General features: G+C 41.3%; 1 protein-coding gene across 2 annotated transcripts in view; it reads left to right on the forward strand.

The window, feature by feature from the left end:
* Positions 1-599: 599 nt before the first annotated feature.
* Positions 600-26773, forward strand: part of STXBP1 (syntaxin binding protein 1) — a 70471-nt gene continuing 44297 nt past the window's right edge. The window contains exon 1 of one of the 2 annotated variants that reach the window (XM_036854418.1): positions 600-789. In XM_036854418.1, the coding sequence (XP_036710313.1) occupies positions 753-789 (37 nt within the window). In that variant the 5' untranslated portion in view covers positions 600-752. The remainder of the gene's footprint in view (positions 790-26773) is intronic. The other variant, XM_036854419.1, reaches the window with a different exon arrangement.

Genomic DNA, 26773 nt, shown 5'->3' on the forward strand with positions numbered 1-26773 from the left:
CTGAAAATGGAGATTAAAAACAATGTCCAATTATTGCGAGGATTTAATGAGATGATGCATGTAAGAGCTCAGTGAATGGTGGATTTATGGATATGGGTACCCAAAGAGATAAAGATGGTGTCGATAAACCTTACGTTACGTTGTTTTGGGGAGTGGGTACTACTAATAAGAGATCTAGTTTCTGAGTTCCTTTTGTGGGCGGGGGTGGGGGGTGGGGGGGTGAGAGGTGGATGTAAGGCTCCCAGAAATAGGTAAGACAGACCACAGCGGGGTTTCAGGAAGATGGAATGCGTCGGTAGCCTGAGGCCAGGGATTCAAGTGCGGAGGCTGCGGAGAATATTCTTGGACCCAGCACCCCGGGAGCGCGCGGTGTCCCGGCCGCGCGCGGCGCGTGAGGTGGGGGGAAGGGCGTGGTTCTCCCCCCAGCCAGGGACCTCCTCGCTTCCAGCCGCATCTCGGCGGGCGGGGCCGAGCCTCCGGGCCGCAGTGCGATTGGCGGAGGCGAGCGGGTGACGCTAACGGCTGGCGCGAGACCCCGCCCCTGGCCGGCCCCGCCCCCCGCGCGCGCTGGCGGGTCGGCAGCCTCGCTCTGGCTCGCGCCGCGCCCCCGCGCCGAGTCCGCGCGTCAGTCGATCCCGAGCGCGGCTGCAGGGCGGCTGGCTGCAGCTAGCGGAGCGCGGCGACCCGGGGAGGCGGCGGTGTCCGCAGGCGTCGCGTGAGGAGGCTCGGAGCCCAGAGACTCGCGCAGCGCGATGGCCCCCATTGGCCTCAAAGCGGTGGTCGGAGAGAGTAAGTGGAGTCGGGGTCCTCCCCGCAGGCGGCGGCTACGGCTGCCCGGGAGAAGCCGGGCGCCGTACCTGCCCGCAGCGCCCCGGCCTCCGCGCTGGCCTCTCGCCCCGCTCGGCCCGGGGCTCCTGGCTGGGAGGGTCCCGTTATTCCAGCGCCGCCCTCCTCGGAGGGAAGTCCCTCCCGGCCTCCTGCGGCCCGCGCCCTCTTCCCTTCTTCCCCTGCTCTTCTCTTCCCGCATTCCTTCCCCTTCCGCCCCCCCCACCTTTGCTCCATCCCTTACCCTTCATCCCACCCCTCCCCTCTTCGCCCCATCCCGCTCTTCCCTCTTTACCTCCATCTCCCTCCACCCCCATCGCTCCATCCCTCCCCCTTCACCCCTGGCACCCCATCGCTCCCCCTTCACCCCGCCTTTACCCCCTGCAGCCCATTACCCTCCCCTGCACCCCCATTCTTCACTCCCAGTACCTTCCCCTCATTTCCTCTCTCCTTTTCCTCGCCTTCTTTATTCCCTAAGCTCCTTGATTCCACTCCTTTTCCCGTCTCCAGTCCCTCCCTCTTTCCCACCCTCCTTCGTGAGTCGTGACGAGCGAGATCCCGGCCTGCGTCCTCCTCCCCCTTCCTCCTCCCTCCCTGGAGCCGGAGCCGCGGTCCCCGGCTGCAGAGACCCACCTGGGAGCGGCTCCGCGCGCCCTGGCTCCGACGCGCCGCTCGCCCAGCCTGGGCCACTCCTGGCAGCTGGAGAGAAGCCTGTTTTCCAGAGGCTTGGCTCTGCTGGGCTGAGGCCGCCTCTGTCCTCCTCCCGATCCTGGGTCTTGGCTTCAAGGGCGGGGTCTTATCAGGGTCCTGAACCGTCTTAAATCACCCGGGAGACGAGGAAAGCTTTAGTGTGCGCGGGAGGAGTGGCCCTGCCCAGCACCGCAGTCTACAGTCTGCCTGTTAGCAGGACTCAGCCGATGCTTGGTTTCGGGCAGTTCCAGCCACTGTTGCAGGGAGGAAATGGTTGTTCGTGGGTTTGGATGAAAGGCTCAACGTAAATGGATTTTTAAAAATGGATGGTGGAGCGTGTGGGCTGCAGCGGAGTGAGCTGTGACGGTGGTAATATTTGGAAAACGGCGTCCCCAGTGCTAAATAAGCTTGATGATCTGTGTAGACAAATCGTGCCTCTTCAATATTTCGGCTGTTTCTTTAACAGAAAATGTGAGAGGATTGCTGTAACTTTCGCTACCTCTTTTGGAATTGAGAGAAAATTAAAAGTGGACTTTGTGGGAGAGGATAAGAAAGGAAATAGAATAAAAATGGTGGAAATTAGTTTCCTTTCCAATGATTCTGTCATATTAGAGCAATTCCTCTCTCTCGCTCTCTCTCTGGTTGTCAAATGTTTTTGACTGTAATGGTCCTTTTGAGGCATCATAATTGTTTCTTCTTCCTTATTCTTTTCGTTGATATATAGAAAATATTCCCAATTGTACAACCTTATCTGACCTATTACACCAGAAGAAAATTGTTGTAAAAACTGAACCCCAAAATGAGCAAGTTTTTAAAAAAGTGCCCACGATGATTATCACCTGCCTTCCCCATGTGGTAAAGGTTCTGAATCACGTACCTTCTATTTTTAAAGGCCAATCAAAGCCTTTAAAAAGGCTTTAGGACTGAAAGGACCCATAAGGATCCTTAATGTCAACACCCTCATTTTACCTTTGGGAAAGAAATGGAGGCTCAGAGCAGTTAAATGACTTGCCAAAATCAGTGTTAATTAATTTTTTAAAAACCTCTTGTCCATTTCCTTGCAGCATTAGTAAAAAATAACTTTCTTCATTGTTCTAGATATACCATTTCCTTCCAGTATGCCTTTTAAAGGGTTGTGAAATGTGGATTGTTATGTTACATTCTTTTAAATGTTATATTTGAATAAGGTGCATTTAAAACAAAATCCCGAAAACAGGTGTTATAGAAATCACGTTTTTGCATCCTTTTGCCGTGACCCTTGTTCATGCAGGTAGCTCCCCCCAACTTTCAGAAGCAAGTATCAAAAAAAAATTAACGTGCAATATGGTCAAAATTTATTTTCTGAAATAAAGCAAAGCCACTGTTTACAAAAATAAAACCAAACCAATTTTACATAAAGTTGGTGAATGTGTGAAAAGCATTCTATTTCTATAACAATTGAGTTAGGTATAAATTTTGGAAAAAATATTTTTACAATTCTTTGTCAGTGACACAAAGAATTCTGTTAATTCTGACTCCTAATTTCGGATGGGGTTTCTAGCTTTGCCTTTTTCCTCTACAAATAGGAGTAAAACAAAGATGTTTTTTAACCAACACGCACCAGTTTAAATGTCATCTTCACAGCCTGGTCTTCCCGGTCTAAATTAACACCTCATAGTCACTGTTTATCATATTCCCTAATTTTATTTTCTTCATAGCACTTAAAATGATCTGAAGTGATATTGTTTCATTTTTTGTTTTTTTGGTTGGTGGATTTTTTGTCTGTTTGTTTTTGTTTTTTGGTACTTGTTTGATTGTTTCATCCACTTGAATGTTGCTTCCGGGAGAGCATGGTCTTTATCTGATATGTTCATCCCTGTATCCCATACCAAAAACAATGGCTGGTCATAGTTGGTAGCCAATAAATATTCATGGAATGAATCAATGTTCTTAAGGATATGACTGAGAGGAAGGTAAATGTAGTTTTTGGCTTCCTGTCACATCTTTCTAAGTTGAGTTTTAGAGTGGCAGTAGGTACAGATACAACAAAAGTAGAGGAGATGGGTGTTAGCTGTTCATTCAACAAAGGTTAGTTCAGAGCCTGGTAGGAATTATGGGGGAATACAGGGACACTAAAATATGGGACAGTGTCACACTGTTGTGACAGACACAGACAATCCTGAGATGCCCTCCCTGTCACTCCCCTGACATACTTAAGGTATAACCAGTGTATTGCACTTCTTTGTGTTGGTCTCCAACTAGACCAGAAGCTCTTTCACGGGAGAGTAGGACCTCATCTTATTCTTAAGTCTGTCCGGTTTGGTTTTTTTTTTTGGTATTTGTATACTCCTTTTTTTTCTTTTTCTTCTTTTTTAAATTGGGGTATAGTTGCTTAACAATGTTGTGTTAGTTTCTGCTGTACAGCGAAGTGAATCAGTTATATGCATATATATCCCCTCTTTTTTGGATTTCCTTCCCATTTAGGTCACCACAGAGCATTGAGTAGAGTTCCCTGTGCTATACAGCAGGTTCTCATTAGTTATCTATTTTATACATATTAGTATATATATGTGAATCTCAATCTCCCAGTTGATCCCACCCCTGCCTTTCCCCGCTTGGTGTCCATATGTTTGTTCTCTACATCTGTGTCTCTATTTCTGCCTTGCAAACAGGTTCATCTGTACCATTTTCCTAGATTCCACATATATGCATTAAGATATGATATTTGTTTTTCTGTTAAGTCTGTCTTTAGTGTGAGAGTTAGTGCTTAGTCTTTGTAAATGTTGGATGAATGACTTAATCTTTATATATAGCGATTCAGAGAATGGGCTCTGGATTTGAACTACCTGGGATAAAATTCTGATCTACCACTATTAGCTGTGTGACTTTGGTAAATAATGGAACCCTTCTGTGCTTCAATTTCTTCATCTATAAAATGGGTAATAATAGCACCTACCTTATGTGGTTCTATGAGTATTAAATGAGGTAATGCAGGTATAACGTCTGATACAGTTCTTGACACACAGTAAACTCAGTCAATATTATCCTTATGAAAAGATCAACAAAGAGGTTCAGTACAAGTGTTAGAGGATTTTAAGAAGAGATAGAATACTTCTCTCCTGGGGGGCCAGGGTTTTGGGGGAGAAAGTGGAGTCTTTGGTAAACTTCGGTAAACTTCTTGAACGAGGTGCAAATGAGCTGGAAAATGGAAGAATAGACCTGAAGAATGTATGGATGATTTGTAACCTGACCCAACTTCTGTTTCCAGTTTTACTCATTTCTTTACTTTTTTTTTTTCTTTATTTTCTTTCTATAAAATATAGTTGGGTTTTTTTTCTTTTTTTTTTCTGCTATTGACTTTGCAAAGAGATTGTAAGAGAAAGAATTTCATTTTTTAAAAAATAATTTTTGATTTTTATTTTATTTATTTTTTTATACAGCAGGTTCTTATTAGTCATCAATTTTCATTTTTTAGAAAATTTTAGTATTTCATTTATTTTTTTATACAGCAGGTTCTTATTAGTTATCCATTTTATACATATTAGTGTATATATGTCAGTCTCAATCTCGAGAATTTCATTTTTTTTTTTTTTTTTTTATTCACACACACACACACTGTATTTTATTTTTACAAGACATAAATAGACTGACACCAAGCATTGTACATGGATGACCACAACAAAAGCAACAATGGTTGCAATTACCAAACATGAAACACACTCATACTATGTCATAATATTGACATTCAGTCCAGTAATCCTCCACTGTAACAGCTCCTTTACTTTGCAGTGAAAATTGATTTGTATATTCTTTGCCTCTGAGTCCTTGTGGGATTTTTTTTTTTTTTTTAATTCAGACAGAAAGTCACAAAAATTATACTCATCCTCATCAGTTCACTCAGTCCCATGTAATTAATTTTTTTTTTTCATCTTGATCTTTTGTTAGCACTTTTATGAGTTCATCAGTTTTTCATTAGAGTTCTGAAAATGCTTATTTATTCAGTTCAGCAGTACAGTCAGTTACCAGAAACCTGTACTTGTCAGAGTCTTTTCCATGAATTTCTTGAAGATGAAACCCTTTTATAGGAACATATTTGCAAAATCATCAGAGTACACCCAGAACTGTCTGTAAATGACAAAAGACTTAAAAATGACCACGGTTAAAGATTTGATGAAAGTTCATAATAATGCAGTTGACAAGAAAATTAGTTATTTCTGAGATATACATTTTAAAGTAATAACTAAGATTATTACTTATAACATTATACCAGAACATATAAGATTTTTAGAAATTTCATGTAATGTCTGAAACATTTATATTAACATATTTCCATACATATTTCCATACAAATACAAATATAAGATTTTTAGAAATTTCATGTAATGTCTGAAACATTTATATTAACATATTTCCATACATATTTCCATACAAATACAAGATTTTTAGAAATTTCATGTAGTTTATGTTGATGGATGATGTTTCAATTATGTAAATCCATGTTGTAATCCAAAATTTACTCATTCCCTGAAGTTTTGTCAGTGTGTTTCAAAGATGCAAGGATTACAAAATGTACTGTTTTTCTTGTTTCCTAGCTGTTAGCAGTTTCTCCTCATGTTAGTTTATAAGAATCACATTCTTTTGGAAAAGAATGTAGTTTCAATTTGTATATTAAATATATTACATACCTTTTTCAGATGGGGCCCTGAGTCATAGGATGTGTCAGAAGTTGAGAGGACACCTAGATTGAAGCAGTTTTCATTCATTCTTAAACTTTTTTTTTTTTTTTAAAGAAACTTTGGTTAGCATACAGATAATTTAAGTGTTATATTTTGAAATATATTAAATGCATGTTGCATTTTTTCATTTCTAAAATAAGGTGTAATTTGCATAAGTAAAATTTACCCTTTTTAGTGAACAGTTCTTCAAATTTCAGCCATTACATACAGTCATATAGTCACTACCATAATCAAAATACAGAACAGGTCATCATCCCCCAAATTCCCTTGTGCAGCCCCTTTATGGTCATCCTGCCCTCCCACCCCCAGGCCCTGGCAACCACTGAACTGTTTTCTGTCCCTATATGTTTGCCTTTTCCAGAATGTCGTATCAATGGAATCATACAGTATGTAGCGTTTTGAATGTGCCTTCTTTAAATTAGCATAATGCATTTGACAATCATCCATGTTGCATATATCTGTAGTTTGTCCCTTCTCATTGCCAACTACTCTTCTGTTGTAGGAATGTACTACAGTTTCTCCATTCCCCAGCTAAAGGGCATTTGGGCATTTGAGTTATTCACTTTCTGGGCAATTGCAAATGCTTCCTTAATGCTTCTAGAAGCAGTCACAGGTTTTGTGTGAACATATCACTTGGATATGTAAATACCTAGGAGTGGGATTAATGGGTTGTGTGATAAGTGTGTGTTTAACTTTATAAGAAACTGTCAGATTGTTTTCCAGAGTGGCTATACCGTTTTACATTTTTCACCAGCATCCTTGTTAGTCCTTGGTATTGTCAGTTTAAAAAATTTTAGCCATTCTCAGAGGTAGTGGTATCTTATGATTTTAATTTGCATTTTCCTAATGACTAATAGTGTTAAGCATTTTTTCATGTGTTTATTTGCCATCTGTGTATCTTCTTTGGTGAAATGTCCAAATCTTTTGCATATTTTTTATTGGATTGTCTGTTTTCTTATTATTTTAGTTTTCAGAGGTCTTTATGTATTCTGGGTACGTTTCTTTCATCAGATACGTGAATTACAAATATTTTCTCACAGTTTGTGACTTGTCTTTTCATTCTATTAGCAGTATTTTTCAAAGAGCAGAAGTTCTTAATTTTTATGAAGTCCAATTTATCAATTTTTTCTTTTATGGATTGTACTTTTGGTATCCTATCTAAGAAATCTCTGCCTCACCCAAGTTCACAAAGATTTTCTATGTTTGTTTTTTTTTTTCCTGTGTTTTCACCTAGATGTTTTATAGTTTTAGGCTTTATATTTAGTCTTTGATCCATTTTGAGTTAATTTTATATATTGTGAGCTATGATCAAAGTTCATTTTTGTGTATATGTAAATTTTTTTGTTTGTGAGTGTCTATTTGTTCCAGCACCATTTGTTGAAAAGACTATCCTTTTTCCCCATTGAATTGTCTTTGTTCTTTTTTGAGAATCAATTGACCATCTTTGGATGGGTCTGTTTTTGGACTCCCTGTTCTATTTCTTGACCTATATGTATGCTTTCACTAACACCTATTCTGACTGAATTACTGTAGCTTTAAAGTAAGACTGGAAACTGGATATTGTGAGTCCTCCAGCTTTGTTTTTCATTTTCAAAATTGTTTTGCTTCTTTTGGTTCATTTGCTTTTCCATATAAATTGTAGAATGAGCTTGTCAATTTCTATTTTAAAAATTCTTCTGGGATTCTGTTTGGAATTGTCTTGAATCTATAGATTGGTTTGGGGAGAATTGACGTTTTAACAAATTTACTTTTAATATTCTAGTTTCTTTGCTGTATTGCAATGTGAAAATAAAAATTCTTAACTTCACAAATAAGGGAGGAACTGTATGATAAGGAGAATTGCAGATAGTTTAACAAGGTTGCAGGACACAAAGTCAATTTACAAAAATATATTGTATTTCTATATACTAGCAATGAACAATTAGAAATTGAAATCTAAAATAGTATCATTTATAGTAGAACAAAAACCATGAAACACTTGGGTGTAAATCTAAAAGAATGTGTTCTAGATCTGTGTGCTGAAAGTTACAAAATACTGATGAAAGATAGCAAAGCTTAAATAAATGCAGAGATATACTATGTTCATGGATTGGAAGAATTTATGTTATACTTATTATTTTTGAAACGTGTTTTCAGTTCTCTTGGGTAGATACCTAGGAATAGAATTGCTGGGACATATGGTAATTAACGTTTTGAGGAACTGCCAAACTGTTTTCCAAAGTGACTGCACTATTGTACATTCCCACCAGCAGCGTATGAGGGCTCCTATTTCATAATATCCTTACCAGCACTTGTTATTATCTGTCTTTTTGGTTATAGCCATCCTAGTGGGTGTGAAGTGGTATCCCATTGCGGTTTTGATTTGCATTTCCTTAACAGCTAGTGATGTTGAGCATTTTTTCATGTGCTTATTGACCATTTGTATATATTCTTTGGAGAGATGTCTACACAAACCCTTTGCCCATTTTTATTTATTTTTTTAAAAAATAAATTTATTTATTTATTTATATTTTTATTTTTGGCTGCATTGGGTCTTCGTTGCTGCACGCGGGCTTTCTCTAGTTACGGCGAGTGGAGGCTACTCTTCGTTGTGGTGCACGTGCTTCTCATTGTGGTGGCTCCTTTTGTCGTGGAACACGGTCTCTAGGCACGTGGGTTCAGTAGTTGTGGCTCACGGGCTCTAGGTGCATGGGCTTTAGTAGTTGTGGCATGCGGGCTCTAGAGCGCAGACTCAGTAGTTGTGGTGCACGGGCTTAGTTGCTCCATGGCATGTGGGATCTACCTGGACCAGGGCTCGAACCCGTGTCCCCTTCATTGGCAGGCAGATTCTTAACCACTGTGCCACCAGGGAAGTCCTTTTCTGTGTACTTTTAATAAAAACTACTTATTCTTGTTATAACTCTCATCCTGTGTCCTTTTAGACAATTCATTTAAATTTTAAAAATTGTTGTTGAATGGTCACATTGTATCTTCATTCCTAGTTTATTAATTAAAAGTATCATATTTTTGAAACGCCTCACTTTTTTTTTTTTTAATTAATTAATTATTTATGGCTGTGTTGCGTCTTGGTCTCTGTGCGAGGGCTTTCTCTAGCTGCGGCAAGTGGGGGCCACTCTTCATCGCGGTGCGCGGGCCTCTCACTATCGCGGCCTCTCTTGTTGCGGAGCACAGGCTCCAGACGTGCAGGCTCAGTAGTTGTGGCGCACGGGCCCAGTCGCTCCGCGGCATGTGGGATCTTCCCAGACCAGGGCTTGAACCCGTGTCCCCTGCATTGGCACGCAGATTCTCAACCACCGCGCCACCAGGGAAGCCCCCAAAACGCCTCACTTTTTAAAAGGATTCTAATATGGTAGTCTTACAGTTAATACAAATAATTTGTTAGTTATAATTGTGATAAGAATTACAAAGGAATGATACAGGGCTCTAGTCTGGTGTAAGCCTGGGGAGGTTAGAGAAAGCTTCCCTAAGGAAGTTGACATCCAAATTACTTCCTTTTAGTTCCAGCTTACTAAGAGTTTTTGTTTTGTTTTTAAAACCAGACTTAGCTACTGGTTTAGTTTCTTTTGAAACGATCGTACAGTTTTTCTTATTTAATCTAGTAATGTAATATAATTAATTAATTATAATATTGAGCAATCATTCATTGCATTTCTGAGATAAACTTACTTGGTAGACATGCAGTGTTCTTTTTCGGTGTTATCAAATTCTACTTATTATTTTTGCGTCTATATTCATTAGCATTGGAGTCTTCTTGCTGTTCTTTGATCATTCCAAGTATGTTCCCACCTCAGGGCTTTGCATTTGTTGTTACCTATGTCTGAAATGTTCTTCCTTCAGATATCTGCATGCTTGTTCCCTTAATTCCTTTAGGTCTCTGGTCAAATGCCACCTCACCAGTGAGGTCTCCTCTGACTACTTTATATAAAATTGAAATTCCCTCTACTTTCTCATCCCCCTCACCATGCTGAATTGTCAAATCTGACATTTCATACTTACTGTTTTCTTTGGTTTTTTTTTTTATCTCGGCCTCCACCAGCCAAATGTAAACTCCGTGAGAGCATAGCCTTTGTTTTGTTCACCTCTGTATCCCCAGCACCTAGAACAATGCTGGTACATAGTGGGCACTCAAGAAATATTTGGAATGAACAGTTGAATACTATGTATTTTATATATATGTGTGTGTGTGTGTGTGTGTGTGTATATAATTCCTCTCTCTCTCCCGTCTTTTTCAGATCTTCTGCATCAGAATTTCTGTCTCCTTAAATGAATTGGGAAGTTTCTCATCTTTTTGCATGTTCCAGAATAGATAAAATAACATGGACATTCCTTTCCCTGAATGTTAGGAATGATTTATCCATAAAGCTATTTGAATTTGTTGCTTTTGGGGGGGAAGAGGATAAATACTTGACAGTCTTTTAAATTTATTTATTCAGGCTTTCTTCAGCTTCTTGAATCAATTTTGACAACTTATATTTTCTTATAAAATAGGCCTTTCAACCTAAAATTTTCAAATTTATTAACTTTAAATTAGATTTGTATAATTTAAAAAATATCTTCTGCATCGGTAGTTGTGATCTCTTTTCTCATTCTACCCTGTTAGTATTATTATTTTCATGGAAGTATTTGGTAGTGATTTGTCTATTTTAATTGTCTTTTAAAAAACTCAGTTTCTTCCTTCTGTGGGGTGTGTGTGTGTGTGTGTGTGTGTTCTTATTCTAATTTCTTGAATCAAATGCTTGGTTAACTTTTTTCTAATAAAAGCATCTAAGGATATGAGTTGTCATTTGAGTACAGCTTTGGTTGAATCCCAGAGGCTCCCCACCCTCCCCTCCCCACTGCCCCCCTGTAGTTTTTTAATATGCAGTATTCTTGCCGTTTATTTCTAAACACAGTCTTCTTTGTTTTGGACTAAATGTCACTCTATGATAGGGTGATAAGTAGTTTAATTTGGGGTAAAATTTCGATGCGAAGCAGTTTGCGACTCAGGGACCATCCATGTGTCACCCATCAGATATAAGAGAGCATATCTGCCACAGGATCCAAAAAGGGCTTTTTGAATGTGCACTAAAAGATTTTCCCTCTGGTGTTTTTGGCACATAGCACCTCTTAGACAAACAGGGGTTTGGCTGCTAATGCAGAATCTTTTCTTTAGTGGAGTAGTCAGGCCAAATTGTGAAGTTATCACTGGCAACTCAACAGCCATAAATCATGAACCCCAGTCCTGTGGCTCGCCTCTGTGAGAAGTGCTTGGAGAATCCCCAAGGAGATCCTCTGATTTGATTGCTTCAATCAGTTTCTCCTGTGAAGGGCTGTTGCTAGCACTGAAGTTAGGGCGAGATAGCCAAGACTTCATTTGAATTGCAGCAAGTATGAGTTTTCCTTGCTTTTTGTCCCCAGGCTTTTTTAAAAATTAAAAAAAAAAAAAGTCAGCGCGAAGCAGTGTTGTGGAGTGGAAAGCGTTCTAGACTAGAAGTCAGAACATCCAGCTGACAGTCCCAGTTCCAACCCCTAGGGGCTGGGTGACCTGGACATGTTATTTAACATCTTTTTCAATTGGAAATTCTAATCCCAGCATCACAGAATTCTTTGAAGGCTTGCATTAAATAATAATCCAAAAAATTGCTCAGAAACAATGAGTCATTATAAGGGGTTATTATTATTTTACAGATATAATTACCGAGATAAGTTTGTCTGCTCAAGGTTATGAGTAAGTCCTTAGCAGAGTCAAGGAAACAAATCGCTCATAGTTTTGATAGACACAGGATCTAGTAATCACCAGATAACAGCCAGCTGTTGCCCGCTCAGTGCTCTTTGGGAAAGTTTGCGTTGGTTAAAACAAAGCAATTTGCTTCTGATATACACTGATCTGATCTTAATATATGTCTTTGGGGCTCCAAAGTAAGAATAACTACTAATGGCTCAAGTTGCAAGCTCTCACAGGGCAGATTTCCAATATTCCTTTCTTTCTGTTTCTTATATGCTGATGGTATTTCACTTTAAATGTCTACTAATGATTTGGCCTAACAGCTGACCTTGTAGGAAGTAAATGAGATATTAAGTAATTATTGCACTAGGAAAGCCTATTTTATTCTTGGGAGCTAAAAAATGTAGAGAGATGTGGAGAAAAGTAGAGAAAAACAAACAAGTTTTAAAAAAATCATTGGAGCCTAGCTGTGAAGAGACGGGTTTGAATCAGAGTCTCCAGCAGTCACTCCTTGTTTGGAGGACTTCTGAGATGCCAGAGAAACCCAGGACCATACATTATGGCTTGTTTCCATTTCAGCATGCTTTGGTGGGTTCTGGGACCAAGGGTTTTTATTCATTTAGCCAACGTTTATGCAGTCATTCCTATGTGCCAGAAGCTGTGTGGGAGCTGCAGATGTAATGGTGTATAAGGAGACCTGGTCCTAGTGGAATTCAGACAGGCAGTGGTAATACATTGGGGTAAGTGCCCTGAGAGGGGCACTATGGTGTGGTGATGTTGGAGCACGTGGTGGAGCCCCCAACAAGGCCTGGGTACTGAGGGAGGCTGAGGGAGACCCGGAGGATGTGGAGGAGCTGGCCAAGAGGAGGGTGGTGGTGATGGGGCATGGGGGACAGTAAGTCACATAGAGAAATATCCAGGCTTGGCAAGAAAATGAGAAGGCTGGAGCCTGGCTGGAGCTGGGGGCCAAGGGAGTATGCACAGAGAAGTTGGAGAGGTGCTCGGGGCTTTCCTGTGCTTGTGAAGGAACTTTATCCCTATTCCAGGAGCACTGGGACACCACTGAAGGCTTTAAGTCAGGGAGGGACATGGCTTAGAAAGACCTCTGGTTGCTGTGTGGAGGCTGGATGGAGGGTTCAATTAGGAGCTATGGTGGTGGTCCAGGCTGGAGGTGGTGGCGGGGGGGATGGAGAAGTAGCGGCAGGTGGCGAGAAGTAAAGTGACTTGAAGGAGTCTTCAGGGGTAGAAGTGTCAGGTTATGGTGATTGATTGGATGCAGAGGGTGAGGAGAAGGAGTGGGGGAAGATTCCCAGTTTTCCCGCTTTGGCAACCTATTGGAAGTCCGTACCATTCACTGAGACGTGAAAGAAGGAGCAGAAGCAGGTTTGCTGGGGAACGTTTCCTTTTGCAGGCGTTGTGCTTCTGGTGCCTATGGACTGTCTAAGGGCAGATGTGCAGGAGGTCTGGGCTGGAGATTAGGGTTGGGCGTCATCAGGTGTTGGAAAGAGTTAAGAGTGGGTTGGGGGCTTCCCTGGTGGCGCAGTGGTTAAGAATCCGCCTGCCAATGCAGGGAACAAGGGTTCGAGCCCTGGTCCGGGAAGATCCCACATGCCGCGGAGCAACTAAGCCCATGAGCCACAACTACTGAGCCCTCGTGCCACAACTACTGAAGCCCACGTGCCTAGAGCCCGTGCTCTGCAACAAGGGAAGCCACCGCAATGAGAAGCCCGTGCACTGCAACGAAGAGTAGCCCCCACTTGCCACAACTAGAGAAAGCCCGCACGCAGCAATGAAGACCCAATGCAGCCAAAAATTTAAAAAATAAAATAAAATAAATAAATAATTTAAAAAAAAAAAGAGTGGGTCAGATCACAGAGGAGAGGGTGCAGGGTGAGAAGAGGGCCTGGGCTCACCCCCGAGGGACACAGACATTTACAGCCAGGTACAGGAAGAAAAGCCAGCAGGTTTGAGAGTCAGGAGGGAAGGGAGGCTAGCAGAGCAATGTCTACGATTTTGTGGCTCCCAGGGTCCACCTTCAAATCATCCCAAAGCAGGCCTGAGCCTTCATTCAGTGATGAGTCTCCAGTCTCCAGGCTGGGTGCCTTGACAGTTGGAAACTTTTCAGGACTTACTCTTGCTGTGGTGTTTCCCCTGTGTCTTAAAGTCAGTCCTTGCCTGTCTGAACCTTGTTGTTCAGGATTGTTTTGAGGAGGAAAGAGGAAATGATTATAGCCACTCGTAATGCAAGGCTCTGAGGATTTTGGGTGTTATGCTGTGTCAAGAGGCCATCAAATCGGTGGGGGCAGGGTTGTGGTGTGATGGATTGGGAGATTGGGACTGACGGATATACACTACTATGGATGTATCTGCAAAGTAGATGACTAGTGAGAACAGACTGTATAGCACAGGGAACTCTACTCAATGCTCTGTGGTGACCTAAATGGGAAGGAAATCCAAGGAAGAGGGGATATATGTATACATGTGGCTGATTCACTTTGCTGTACATCAGAAACTAACACAACATTGTAAAGCAACTATACTCCAATTAAAAGAAAAAAAAAAAGATGCCATCAAATCATGGAATCTTCAGTCTGGGAAGAATTATAGGAGCATCTAGTCCAGCCTCATCCGGAGCAGGAAGTCAGGTTGTACTAGTCTGCTGGATGAATGGCATTGGCAGATCTTCCTTCTCCATGGCTGTTGGGGACAAGCAGTATTATTTTTATGTTCTGTGCCAGCGTAGATTCACAATGACAAGGATAAGCTGCTAGGAGTGTTACAATGGTAAGGGCGGGAAGGCTGCTTATACTGTGTTTAGAGGGAGCTCAGGACTTCCCAGCTAATTCTAATCCAGTCTCAGATGATCCTCATGAACTTCCCTTAATGGCAGTAGGAACAAAGCTGCTTCTGTTTGGCAGCTGAGGGGGAAAGAAAGAACCTTTACGCTTAGATGATCTTCAGAGCCCCTACTCTGGCAGTGACGGGGTGAAGAGGGCTTGCTGACCTTCTTCTCTCATAGTTTTTCTTCACCCATCTTCTGAGCGTTGGTGTAGCCAGGGGTTGAAGCAAAGAGGCCTTTCCCTGGTCTCTGGACACATCAATATTGTTGGTACTAGTTGCTAGGGACTTGAAGAATAGAACATTGGCTCTGAACAAGAGTCGCCCTCTGCTCTGTGTGAATTTCACACTATAGGCTTTTAACAATAGACTACTGTGAGGTGAACCCCTTAAAATTACTCAGTCGACAGATCTCATCATCTTTTGGATAAAAGTACTTCAGGATTTTAAGATGAGGCAATCATGTGGCCACCAAGAGTTTTCTGGTTTGCTTTCCCTCACATAATCTTGGGGAAAGGGGTCACCTTGAACTTTACTGTTTTGACTGCATCATGGGGCATCTCTATCTCTTTCTCCTACTTACCGTTTAAGGAATTTGAAACTCTAGTTAGAGTAATAAGCTTTTTCGAGCTTTCACTGAGACTGAAAGATCTGGTCGGTTTCTCATAGAGAGGTAATACTCATTCTTCCTCTGCCCCCCAATCCCTTATTAAGAAAAATTTCCAACATACTGGGAAGTTGAAAGAATAGTGTAATGATTACCCACCTATCTTCTGCCTAGATTTCACAATGGTTAACCTCTTGCCATCTTTGTTTTTATCTCTCTACACAAATGCTTTTTATTAAACGTTAGGGTTACAAGTTAGACATTGTAGAAGAAAAAATTAGTGAACTTGAAGTCAAAGCAATAGAAACTATTCAAAGTGAAACATAGAAAAAAGATTGGGGGAATAAAAACAAGAGAGTATCAGCAAGATGTGAGACAACGTCAAGGAGCCTAATATATATAAAGGTGAAAAGAATGAGGGGGATCAGAAACAATATTTGAAAAAATATTAGCTGAACATTTTCCAAATTTGATGAAAACTATAAACTCTTAGATCGAAGAATTCCAATGAATCCCAAGCATAAGCAACATGAAGAAATCTATACCAAAGCACATCATAACCAAAATTGCTTAAAAGCAGTGATAAAAAGCAAAATGCTTAATTAGCCAGAGAGCAAAGACACGTTATGTACAGAGATAAAGATGGCAGCAGATTTCTTGTCAGAAACAATGTAAGCTTGAAGGTAGCAGAGCACTGTCTTTAAAGGACTGAAAGATGCAAAATATTAACATAGAATTTTATACCCAGAGAATATATTCCTCAGCAACAAAGCGAGATAAACACTTTCAAAAAAGTTGAAAGAATTCATCACCAGCAGATCTGCACTACATGAAATGAGGCCACAGGGAAACCTGGTTCTACGCAACAGAATAAAGAGCCCTGGACGTGGTACCCATGTGGTAAAAGTAAAGCCACGTTCCTGCAGAGACTGGCAGTCTTCCTCTAGTGCATCCCCAGTACACTGGACTTCCATTCACCATCCTCCTGGGATTTTTCTCACCTCTCTTGTTTTGAATTGTCCTGTCTCTTGTATTTTGTGTCTTCCTTTCTTGGTTTACTCTCTTCTGTTTTGGTGGAGCTCATCTCCCAGGAGCTTCTGAGAAAAGGGAGGTAATTTTATTGAGACCTTGCATGTCTGAAAATATCTATTTTACCCTCATATTTCGTTGACGGTTTGGAGGAGTGTAGAATTCTACATTGGAAATTGCGTTTAGAATTTTGAAGACACGGCTGCACTGTCATCTTAATTTCCAGTGTTGCCTTTGAGAAGTTTTTGAAGCCATTGGATTCCTGATCTTTTGTACATATCCCATGTTGTCCCCTCTGAAACTTTCACTCTGTCCCCAGTGTTCTGTACTTTCATGGTAATTTGCCTTGGTATTTGTCTGTTCTTATCCATTGTGCAAGACGAGGTTCAGGAAACTTTTTCTATAAAGGGCCGCGTGTTTAAATACTATAGTTTTTGTGGTTCATATATGATCTCTGCCACTTCTTCTTTTTTCCCACCCCTTTAAAAGTGTAAAGGTCTGTACAGAAACAGGCGGCAGGCTGATTTTGGCCCATGGACCACAGTTTGCTGGATATTCACTGGGCCCCTTCAGTTTAGCAACTTATGCTGTTTACTTCTGGGAACATTTCTTAAATAATTTCACAATGATTTCTTCTCAGTTTTCTCTTGGTGGAATTCCTGCTATTCAGATGTTGAGCCTCTTGGACTGGTCCTCTGATTTTCTTATCTTTTCTGTTCAGTTATTTCTCTCTTTGGCTCTTTGCTGTGTTTTCCAGGAGATTTCCTCAGCTTTATCTTCCAACTCTTCTATTTAATTTAATTTTATACACTTTTTGTTTTTTTTTAAACCAACATTTCCAAAAATGATAAATCTTTCTCCTGCTCCATTGGTGAACAAATGACCTGTCAACTCAGAAGTCTGTCCCGTTGCCTCCCTCTTTTTCACCCTTGAATTTTTTTAAATTTATTTTTATTGAGGTAACATTGGTTTATAGCATTATATAAGTTTCATGTGTACAACACTATGTTTCTACCTCTGTGTACCCCACAGCGTGCTCACCACCAAAAATTTAGTTTCGGGACTTCCCTGGTGATGCAGGGGTTAAGAATCCGCCTGCCAATGCGGGGGACATGGGTTCCATCCCTGGTCCGGGAAGATCCCACATGGCGTGGAGCAACTAAGCCTGTGCGCCACAGCTACTAAGCCTGTGCTCTAGAGCCCACGTGCCACAACTGTTGAAGCCTGCGCGCCTAGAGCCTGTGCTCCACAACAAGAGAAGCCACTGCAATGAGAAGCCCGCGCACTGCAACAAAGAGTAGCTCCCGATCGCCACAACTAGAGAAAGCCCTCGTGTAGTAGTAAAGACCCAATGCAGCCAAAAATTAAAAAAAAAAAAAAAAAAAAATTTAGTTTCCATCTGTTACCCTACAGTTGATGCCCTTTGCCCATTTTGCCCTCCTCCCTCCCACCCCTTCGCCCCTTCGCCACTACTCTGTTCTCTGTATCTACATGTTTGTTTTTGTTTGGTTTGGTTTGTTCATTTATTTTGTTTGTTTTTTATATTCCTCCTATGAGTGAAATCATACAGTATTTTTTTTTTTCCGTCTAACTTAGTTCACTTAGCATAATAACCTCAAGGTCCATCCATGTTGTCACAAATGGCAAGATTTCATCTTTTGTTATGGTTGAATAGTATTCCATTGTATATATATACCACATCTTTTTTTGTTTGTTTGTTTTTGTTTTTGAATTTTATTTTATTTATTTATTTATTTTTTGGCTGCGTTGGGTCTTCATTGCTGCGCGCAGGCTTTCTCTACTTGCAGCCAGTCGGGGCTACTCTTTGTTGTGGTGTGTGGGCTTCTCATTGCAGTGGCTTCTCTTGTTGTGGAGCACAGGCTCTAGGCGTGCGGGCTTCAGTAGTTGCAGCACATGGGCTCAGTAGTTGTGGCACACGGGCTTAGCTGCTCCGCGGCATGTGGGATCTTCCCAGACCAGGGATCGAACCTGTGTCCCCTGCATTGGCAGGCGGATTCTTAATTTTATTTTTTTTAATTAGTTTTTATTGGAGGGTAGTTGATTAACCACATCTTCTTTATCCATTCATCTGTTAATAGAGTGGACACTTAGGTTGTTTCCATATCTTGGCTATTGTAAATAATGCTGTTATTGAACTTGAGGGTGCATATATCTTTTCGAATTAGCGTTTTTGTATTCTTTGGTTAAATACCCAGAAGTATATGGATCATATAGTACAAACATATGGGCACCAAGGGGGGAAAGTGGCGGGGGGGCGGTGCTGGTGTGATGAATTGGGAGACTGGGATTGACATGTATACACTAATATGTATAAAATGGATAACTAATAAGAACCTGCTGTATAAATAAATAAAATAAAATTCAAAAATTAAAAAAAAAAAGGAATTCTAGGTGAGAGGAAAGAAACAGAAGCAGAAATAAGAGGTCATTAGTGGGGATTGACTTTAAAATGAATGGGGCTTGGATTAATGAGTTTTTATTGCATTGGTTTGATGCTAATGTAGAACGTATATTAAGGAAAACATGAGCCATGAATGGATATGACTTATGCAAATTTTTAAAACCATCATTTCACTATTATAGAGCTTTTCAAACGTCAAAAAAGAAAAAAAGGAATTGGAGGAGAGGCAATTCTTATAAAGTGTCAAAGAACTTGAAAAAAAAATTAAGGTTTATATTTAACTGAAAAATATAAATATATCAAAATATTCCATAGAAGAGAATTCAGTGTTACTTAGCAGTAGACTCCCAAGAATAAATACTTTTGAAATATTCAAAAAAAAAATAACCAGAAGTGGAATAGCTGGATCATATAGTTGTTGTGTTCTTAATATTAAGTATTAATTTATAAACTAATTAAATATTAAATTAACATCTAATATTAAAAATATTTTGAGGATTCTCCATACTGCTTTCTATAGTGCCTGCACTGATTTATTACACTCCCATCAAATTTGTATTAGGGTTTCCTTTTCTCCACATCCTTGCCAACACTTGTTATTTCTTGCCTTACCCTCCTATTTAATTTAAAATTTCTGCTGTCATGTTCTTTAAAATTTTATAATAGCTCTCTGAAATTTTCTTTTTTATAGCTCTCTATTATTGTTTCATGGATGTGGTATCTTCTTTTATGTCTCTATCTTTAAAAAAGCAAAACAAAACTCTGTATAGTCTGTTTCCTCCATGCTTTTTTGTTGTTGTTTCATTTGTTTTGGTCTCTATTTTCCATATAGGAAGTTTCTCAGATGTATAGCAAACCCTGGCTAGCTGCTGTGACTAAAAATGAGAGACGTAGACACGGATTGGGAGCTCCAACCTTGTGGATGGGCCTGATCTGGGTGGGCTGTTTGTTGGGGAATCCCCAAGGTCAGTATCTTTGGGTTTTTCTTCTTGGGCTCCATTCCCCAGAGAAGTCTCTTCCTCCTTGGAGGTGAAGGTCTGGCTGCCAGAATTCTGGGGTCTGAGTGGAAGAAAAGGGCCAAGGGATGGAGGGTAGTTCTCAACAATCCATACGTATAGCCATTTGTCCCTCTGTTTTCAAGGTGAGATTCACAGGCCCGGACTGGACTCCTGTGCCCAGTCCAGGGGTCCTGTACACACTACACTCTGAGGAGGAAACTTTTAGTGTTCTTCTGTGTTGGGAGAAGGACATTCACCCAGTGACGGGAAGTGGGACAAGGGATCTAGATGTACCTGCTTCTTAAATTCCTTTCTACCAACATGCCTTATACCTTCTCCCACTCTTTTAAGTTCCAGAGGTACCTGGCACTGCCAGCTCCTGAAACTGTTGAGGATTCTACCATGTACACTTAATGGGTTTTCAGTGTTCCCTGCTGCTGGCTTAGGATTCCACTTCAGATGGATTCAACTTTCCCAGGCCTGCTGAGTCAGTTACCACACATCAATTGTAGAAAATAAGACTCAGCATTTAAAACTAAGACTTTATCTTTTGTAAGAACTGCATTCCAAGAAGATGGGGGGTGCGGGGGGCGGTGCGGGAGAGTGGCCACCAGCCAAAGGCTGGGGACCACCACACCCTAGTTTGCCTAGTTTCTTATAGCAAAACAACAGGCTTTTGGGGTCACTTTTTTCTTGCTTGCTTGCTGAAAGGAGAATGGAAACAGTCTTCTAGAGCCCTAGGGCTCATTGTCTTGGCAGCAAACAAAAGCCTGATTAGACAGAGGCAGGTTAAAAAATATTTGGGACATCCCAAATCCAGGAATTTCATGCTGAATTAGCTCATTAGTTCACTCTGAAGCAGGAAATCAAGTGAAGCCCAAGGTTGTTGTTTCTGATACTGGGTATCCCCTCCTAGATTCCAGTATACACCCTCAGTGGACTGGTCTTTGGCCCAGAACTTTTTGCTAAATTATACAGTTTGGAGAGACAGATTTCACCAGTCAGCTCTCCCGTACCCATCCCCTAGCGGAAGTCTGGGCAAAGGCCATTGTCCCAACACAGAACCAACTCATATTCTGAGGGCAATGTTCAAATAATGCCTAGGTAAATGAGGAGGGGGCAATAGCCCACCTATGCATTTTGATACATATAGACGGCCAGAGAGAATTGTCTCCGGTCTGGGTGATTAAAGCAGGAAAAAAAAACTTTGCACAGGAACTTTGTAAACATTTGATATGGAAAAATGACAGAAGCATGGCATAAAGGCTCAGGTAAAGGATTTATTCTGGAAGAAGACAGGTACAGGGAAAATAATTTAAATCACTCTCAAACATAAAAATGATGAACCAAGAGTTCAAGTGGGACGTAATGTGAAATAACAGAACGAAGTGGAAAGCGGGCTAGCCCAGCCAAGGCAACGGAAAACAAAAAATAACGGGATTGCAGAACTAATAAGCCAATTTGAAAACATAAAAAGCAAAATCTGTTCTCTAGAGTATGGAAGGCTGACTTGAGAAGATCACTCAGTCTGTATATTTGGTGAAAATTTGCACAAACTCAGCCATTTCTTCTGGATTTTCAATGTTTCTTCTCTTTGGGGCTCCACCCTCTTCCTGTGCTTGATCCTGAGCCCAAATCCCAACAGGATGTTTTCTTTTCCTGGCATCTTATTGTAACCAGTTCCCTGGACTTGGGAAAAGGCAGCAGCCCTCCTGAAATTAGACCTTTGTGTGTGTTGGGCCGTGTGTGTGTGGGGAGTACTTCCTGCCTTCTGGAAGCTTCCCCGAAGCTTTTGTCTTATGTCAGTTGGACACCTATTGAATGGCTGCATTGACACTTCCAGAGGGGGCTTGAGCTTGTGGCCTTGTCATGCTGTGTGAGATTACACATTTTTAAATATCTGAGACCTGAAGACGTGTAGCAAGTTAAATCCTAGAGCAGAACAGATTGGGCTGGTCAGAATCTTGGACCTTGGAAGTAAGGTGATTTCTACCACCGCTCCCGTGGACAAGTTACTTGATCTCTCTGAGATTCAGTTTCTTTATAAAATGGACTAGATCAGGGTTTCTCAGCCTCAGCACTGTTAACATCTGGGGCTGTATGGGCCTGTGCGTTGTAGGATGTTTAGCAGCATGCCTGGCCTCTCCCCACTAGATGCCCATCGCACCCTCCAATCACGACGATCAAAAACGCCTCTAGACATTGCTGATTGTCCCTGGGAGGGGTTGGGGGTGGGCAAAATCACTCCCCTTTGAGAACCACTAGACTAGACCATGTTTTGTCTGCTCTGGGTTTCTGGAATTATATGAAACACTCTTTTCCCCTTTTTTCCAAAGTGTATTTTCCCTAACCCTTTAGTACTTAGGGAAACTCCCATTTAAGTCAAGAAATATGATTTGGAGCCATTCACTGCTACATGTACCAATTTAAGATACTGGCCACATCTTGGGTTCCTGCCAGGATCTAGATAGATAGCTATTCTCCATTTCTGCAGTTCGAAGAGGAATTGCTGCAGTCGTCATGGAGTCTATATAGGAAGAGGACAGGGTTTTTGGAGAGAAACAGGTACAAGCTGGCAGCTGAAATGGAATATTAACAGATAAGGTCGGCTGCTGTTGGTAATGCATGAGGGCAGTGTGTTTTCTTTCTCTCTCTCTCTCTTTCCCTCTCCCTCTCTGTTTCTCAAATGTAAAATGCTTCCCAAATAACTGCATGCTTATCACTATCTTGTACAAAAATGGCCCTCATTCTAGACTCTTTTCTTTAAAAAAAAGAGTCTTATTCAACAATGCTTATGAGAAAAGGTGCTTTCTGTCCTGGAAGATTAATTGCCACTTCACCATTTTTTTTTTTGTCTTTGGTCTTTTTGTTTCAAAATATTAATATAACCAAATAGTATTTACTATTATAAGCTATTGATTTGAAGAAGAGATGAATTGTTTTGGATCCCATTTTTGATTGATTTTTCTATTTGTGTATATTTGGTAACTTCACAGCTCCTTTTATCCATGTTGTAGGCAATCTTAGGAAGAAGAAAATAGCTCTTTTGGAGCTGAGGGGAAGTGACTGTTGCATCTAAAGTACAACCGGAAACTCCTATCTCTAACCTCTTTTTGTCTCCAGGTTGAGATTTTCTTTCTACTCATCAAAGTTCCAAGGTCCAGGAGGCTTTGTTTTAGAGAGCTTCTAGCTCCTTAACCTTTTGACTATAAATCTTATGAAAGAGGGGGAAAGGAAGATCGAAAATGAGGATTTCCCATGAAAGAGAAAGTGAATTGTCATTCCTGTAACACTGTCCAGCATCTTTATGGGTCTGAGGTTAAGTTTTGGTTTCTCAGATAGCAGGCATTTATCATCACTCCCCTCAGATGTTGGCAGCAGTCCAAGTTTTGGACATTTGCGTCTTATGCAACGTCTGGGTGTGCTCACCAGGGCAACGCAACCAAGCCATCGTTCACCCATCTCCACGCATTCTAACGCTTGTGACCTCCTCCCTTCTCTCCCTTTCCCACCCACCCCAAAAAGCAAACTTCATTGGAAACATTCTCAGATTAAGCAATTGTCATTCAGCAGTTTATAGGGAGTGGTACCCTGTTCTTGCCCCGTGCCTGAAAATTTGAGGTCTCTATTTTGGTCTCTCTCAATTTTGCAAAGTACAGTTTAGATACAAAACTATATTAAGCTATAATTTTAGATAACATATTTTATAGGGATAAGCCAGAGTACCTGTCTTCAGATGAAGACGCTATGGAACAGTTCCATACTAAGCAAAACTGCATTTGTTATTTGAGTTACAAGTTTTCATATAAAATTCTCTGATGACTTTTTTTTTTTTTTCTGATGACTTTTTAAAAACAGCTTCCTTGAGATATAATTCACACATTATACCATTCAATGATTTAAAGTGTACAATTCAGTGGCTTTTAGTATATTCACAGAATTGTGCATCCATCATCACAATCCATTTTTGAACACTTTCATTACCCCAAAAAGAAACTCCATACTCCTTAGACATCACTCCCAACTCCCCCATACCCCAGCTTAGGCAACTACTAATCCCCCCCCTTTTTTAAAAAAATATTTATTTATTTATTTATTTATGTTTAGTTGCACCAGGTCTTAGTTGCGGCAGGTGGGCTCCTTAGTTGTGGCTCACCAGCTCCTTAGTTGTGGTATGTGAACTCTTTTTTTTAAAAATATTTATTTATTTATTTGGTTGTACTGGGTCTAAGTTGTAGCACGTGGGCTCGTTGGGCCCAGGGATCGAACCCGGGCCCCCTGCATTGGGAGCACATAGTCTTATCCACTGCACCACCAGGGAAGTCCCCTAATCTAATCTACTTTCTTTTTATTTATTTATTTATTTATTTATTTACTTATTGGCTGCATTGGGTCTTCGCTGCTGCACGTGGGCTTTCTCTAGTTGTGGCGAGTGGGGGCTACTCTTCATTGCAGTGCGCAGGCTTCAAATTGCAGTGGCTTCTCTTGTTGCGGAGCACGGGCTCTAGGCGCGTGGGCTTCAGTAGTTGTGGTGCATGGGCTCAGCAGTTGCGGCTCACGGGCTCTAGAGCGCAGGCTCAGGAGTTGTGGCGCACGGGCTTAGTTGCTCTACAGCACGTGGGATCTTCCCAGACCAGGGAACGAACCCATGTCCCCTGCATTGGGAGTGGAGTTTTATCCACTGCGCCACCAGGGAAGTCCCCTAACCTACTTTCTACCTCTACAGATTTGCATATTCTGGGCATTTCATGTAATTGGAATCACACAATCTGTGGTCCTTGGTGACTGGCTTCTTTGACAGCATTTTAAAAATTCATACATGTTGTTACATGTCTCAGTACTTCGTTCCTTTTTATGGCTAATATTGCATTGTCTGAATATTCCACATTTATTTATTCATCAGGTTGATCGACATTTGGGTTGTTTCTACTTTTTGACTATTATGAATAATGCTGCTATAAACATTCGTGTATAAGTTTTCATGTAGACCTGTGTTGTCATTTCTCTTGGGCTTATACCTAGCAGTGGAATTGCTGAATCATATGGTAGCTCTTCATTTAGCTGTTTGAAGAATTGTCAGACTGTTTCCCAAAGCGGCTGCACCATTTTACATTCCCACCAGCACTGTGTGAGGGGTCTGATGACTTTTATGCTTCAGGAGTAATGTCTGCTTTCCCAAACAGGACTGCAAATTCTTGGAGATCAAGAAATTGATTTATATATATTTTTTAATGTCCTCCATAGACTTCACGTGGTTATGGGCATTTTATTGTGCAATTGCTAGACACTTCACTTCTCTGGGCCTCAGTTTCCTCCTTTGTAAAATGGGAGTGATTATAATATTAATCTCTTGAGGGTTGCTGTGAGCTTTAAATGAGAGGATACGTGGAAAATGTATAGGACAATGTATTCCATACAGTAAGTCTTGAATAAATGTGGGTACTTTTTCCTTATTGGGACTAAATTATTGATTGAGTTTTTTCTTTAATAAGAGCTTTTAAAAGTATTTTGGCTAAGGCTGTTGGTATCTCAGACACTGGTTAAAAATTAAGCATATAGAGAAATGCTAGGATAGCAGAAACTTTGGATATGAGCATTTGTATCTGTACCTTCACATAATACCACACTCCTCACTGAATTTGAATAAGCAGAGTTAAGGGGAAAACATTTCTAGATCCTTCTGGCTTGCGAACTTGGACTGGCCAGAATAGCCATAGTTTACCTGTCATGTTCCTCGAGAATAGAGAGAGCTCGCTCCCCAGCAATCCCTGTGAAAGAGTCTCTGAGACTTTTGAACTGGGGGTGCTGAATCTTGGGGGGTGGGTGTCAGGAGAGTGGTGGCCCCAGGAGGGGGGTGTGGGAGGTTGAGGAGAGCTCCTGGGTGGGGTCACCTCACTCAGCCTTGAACAGAACTGCCCGTTTCACTCCCAGCAAGCACTGCTTAGCTGTGCCACTCAGGGGGTTCATTCATCCTGCGGGCATTTGCTGAATCATTATTTTATGCCAGATGCCAGAGACAGGGCAGGAGGGTGGGTACAGGGAGGGGGAGGGAGCTGTCATGTTTGAAGGTGAATGAATGAGGCTTAGTGTTCAAGGAACCGAATACAGTGGGTGACTTGTGGAGTCCTCAGCCAGTTGTTGCTACCTTAAAGACCAGCCTGGGCCACTCTCTCCTCTTCTGAGCTTGCTGAGTCTCTCTGTTCCTAGACTGTCCCATCCTTGATCCTGGCTTGGGGACTTCGCACCTGCTCTTCCTATGCCTGGAGAACTCTCCCCCCAGATCTTCACTGGGTTGGTTCCTCCTCATCACCTCCCCAGAGGACCTTCTCCCATACCCCCGCCACATTCTAGTTTATTAATCTTTAAATTTTCGTCTGAGCACTTATCACTCTCCAGAATGATCTTATTTGTCTCCTGTGTGTATTGGCTCTCTCTCCCCTCCACGTCAGGTATAGGCACCTTAAGGGCAGGAATCTTGTTTAGCTTGTTCATCGTGGTCTTTCCAGTGCCTGGAAGGATGTCTGGCACATAGCAGGTGTTCAATAAGTCATCATTGTTGAATGGAGAGAAACAAACGGGAGAACGGGAGACACATCACAAACTCCATGGAGGAGCAATAAGAAACCAATTAAAAATCACTGGGTTCTCCCTTATTAGGAAGGTCAGATACCTTTAAAATAGATGCCGATGGTGCTGGTGGTAGCCAACAGTGCTAAGTACCATTCTAAGACTGAACTAAGTGCTTTACACACATTAAATCATTTAATCCTCACAGTAACTCTGTGAGGCATGTGTGGCCATCCCCATTTTACAGATGGGGAAAATGTGACACAGATTTAATAACTTGTCCAAAGTCACAGCTAGTAAGTGGAGGAGCAGGGATTTGAACCTTAACCATCTGGTTCCAAAACCCATCAGAGTTATTTTGCTTTACTTTGTCAAGGT

Source organism: Balaenoptera musculus, chromosome 6 (assembly GCF_009873245.2).
Source record: "Balaenoptera musculus isolate JJ_BM4_2016_0621 chromosome 6, mBalMus1.pri.v3, whole genome shotgun sequence".
In the NCBI taxonomy this organism is placed as follows: Eukaryota; Metazoa; Chordata; class Mammalia; order Artiodactyla; family Balaenopteridae; genus Balaenoptera; species Balaenoptera musculus.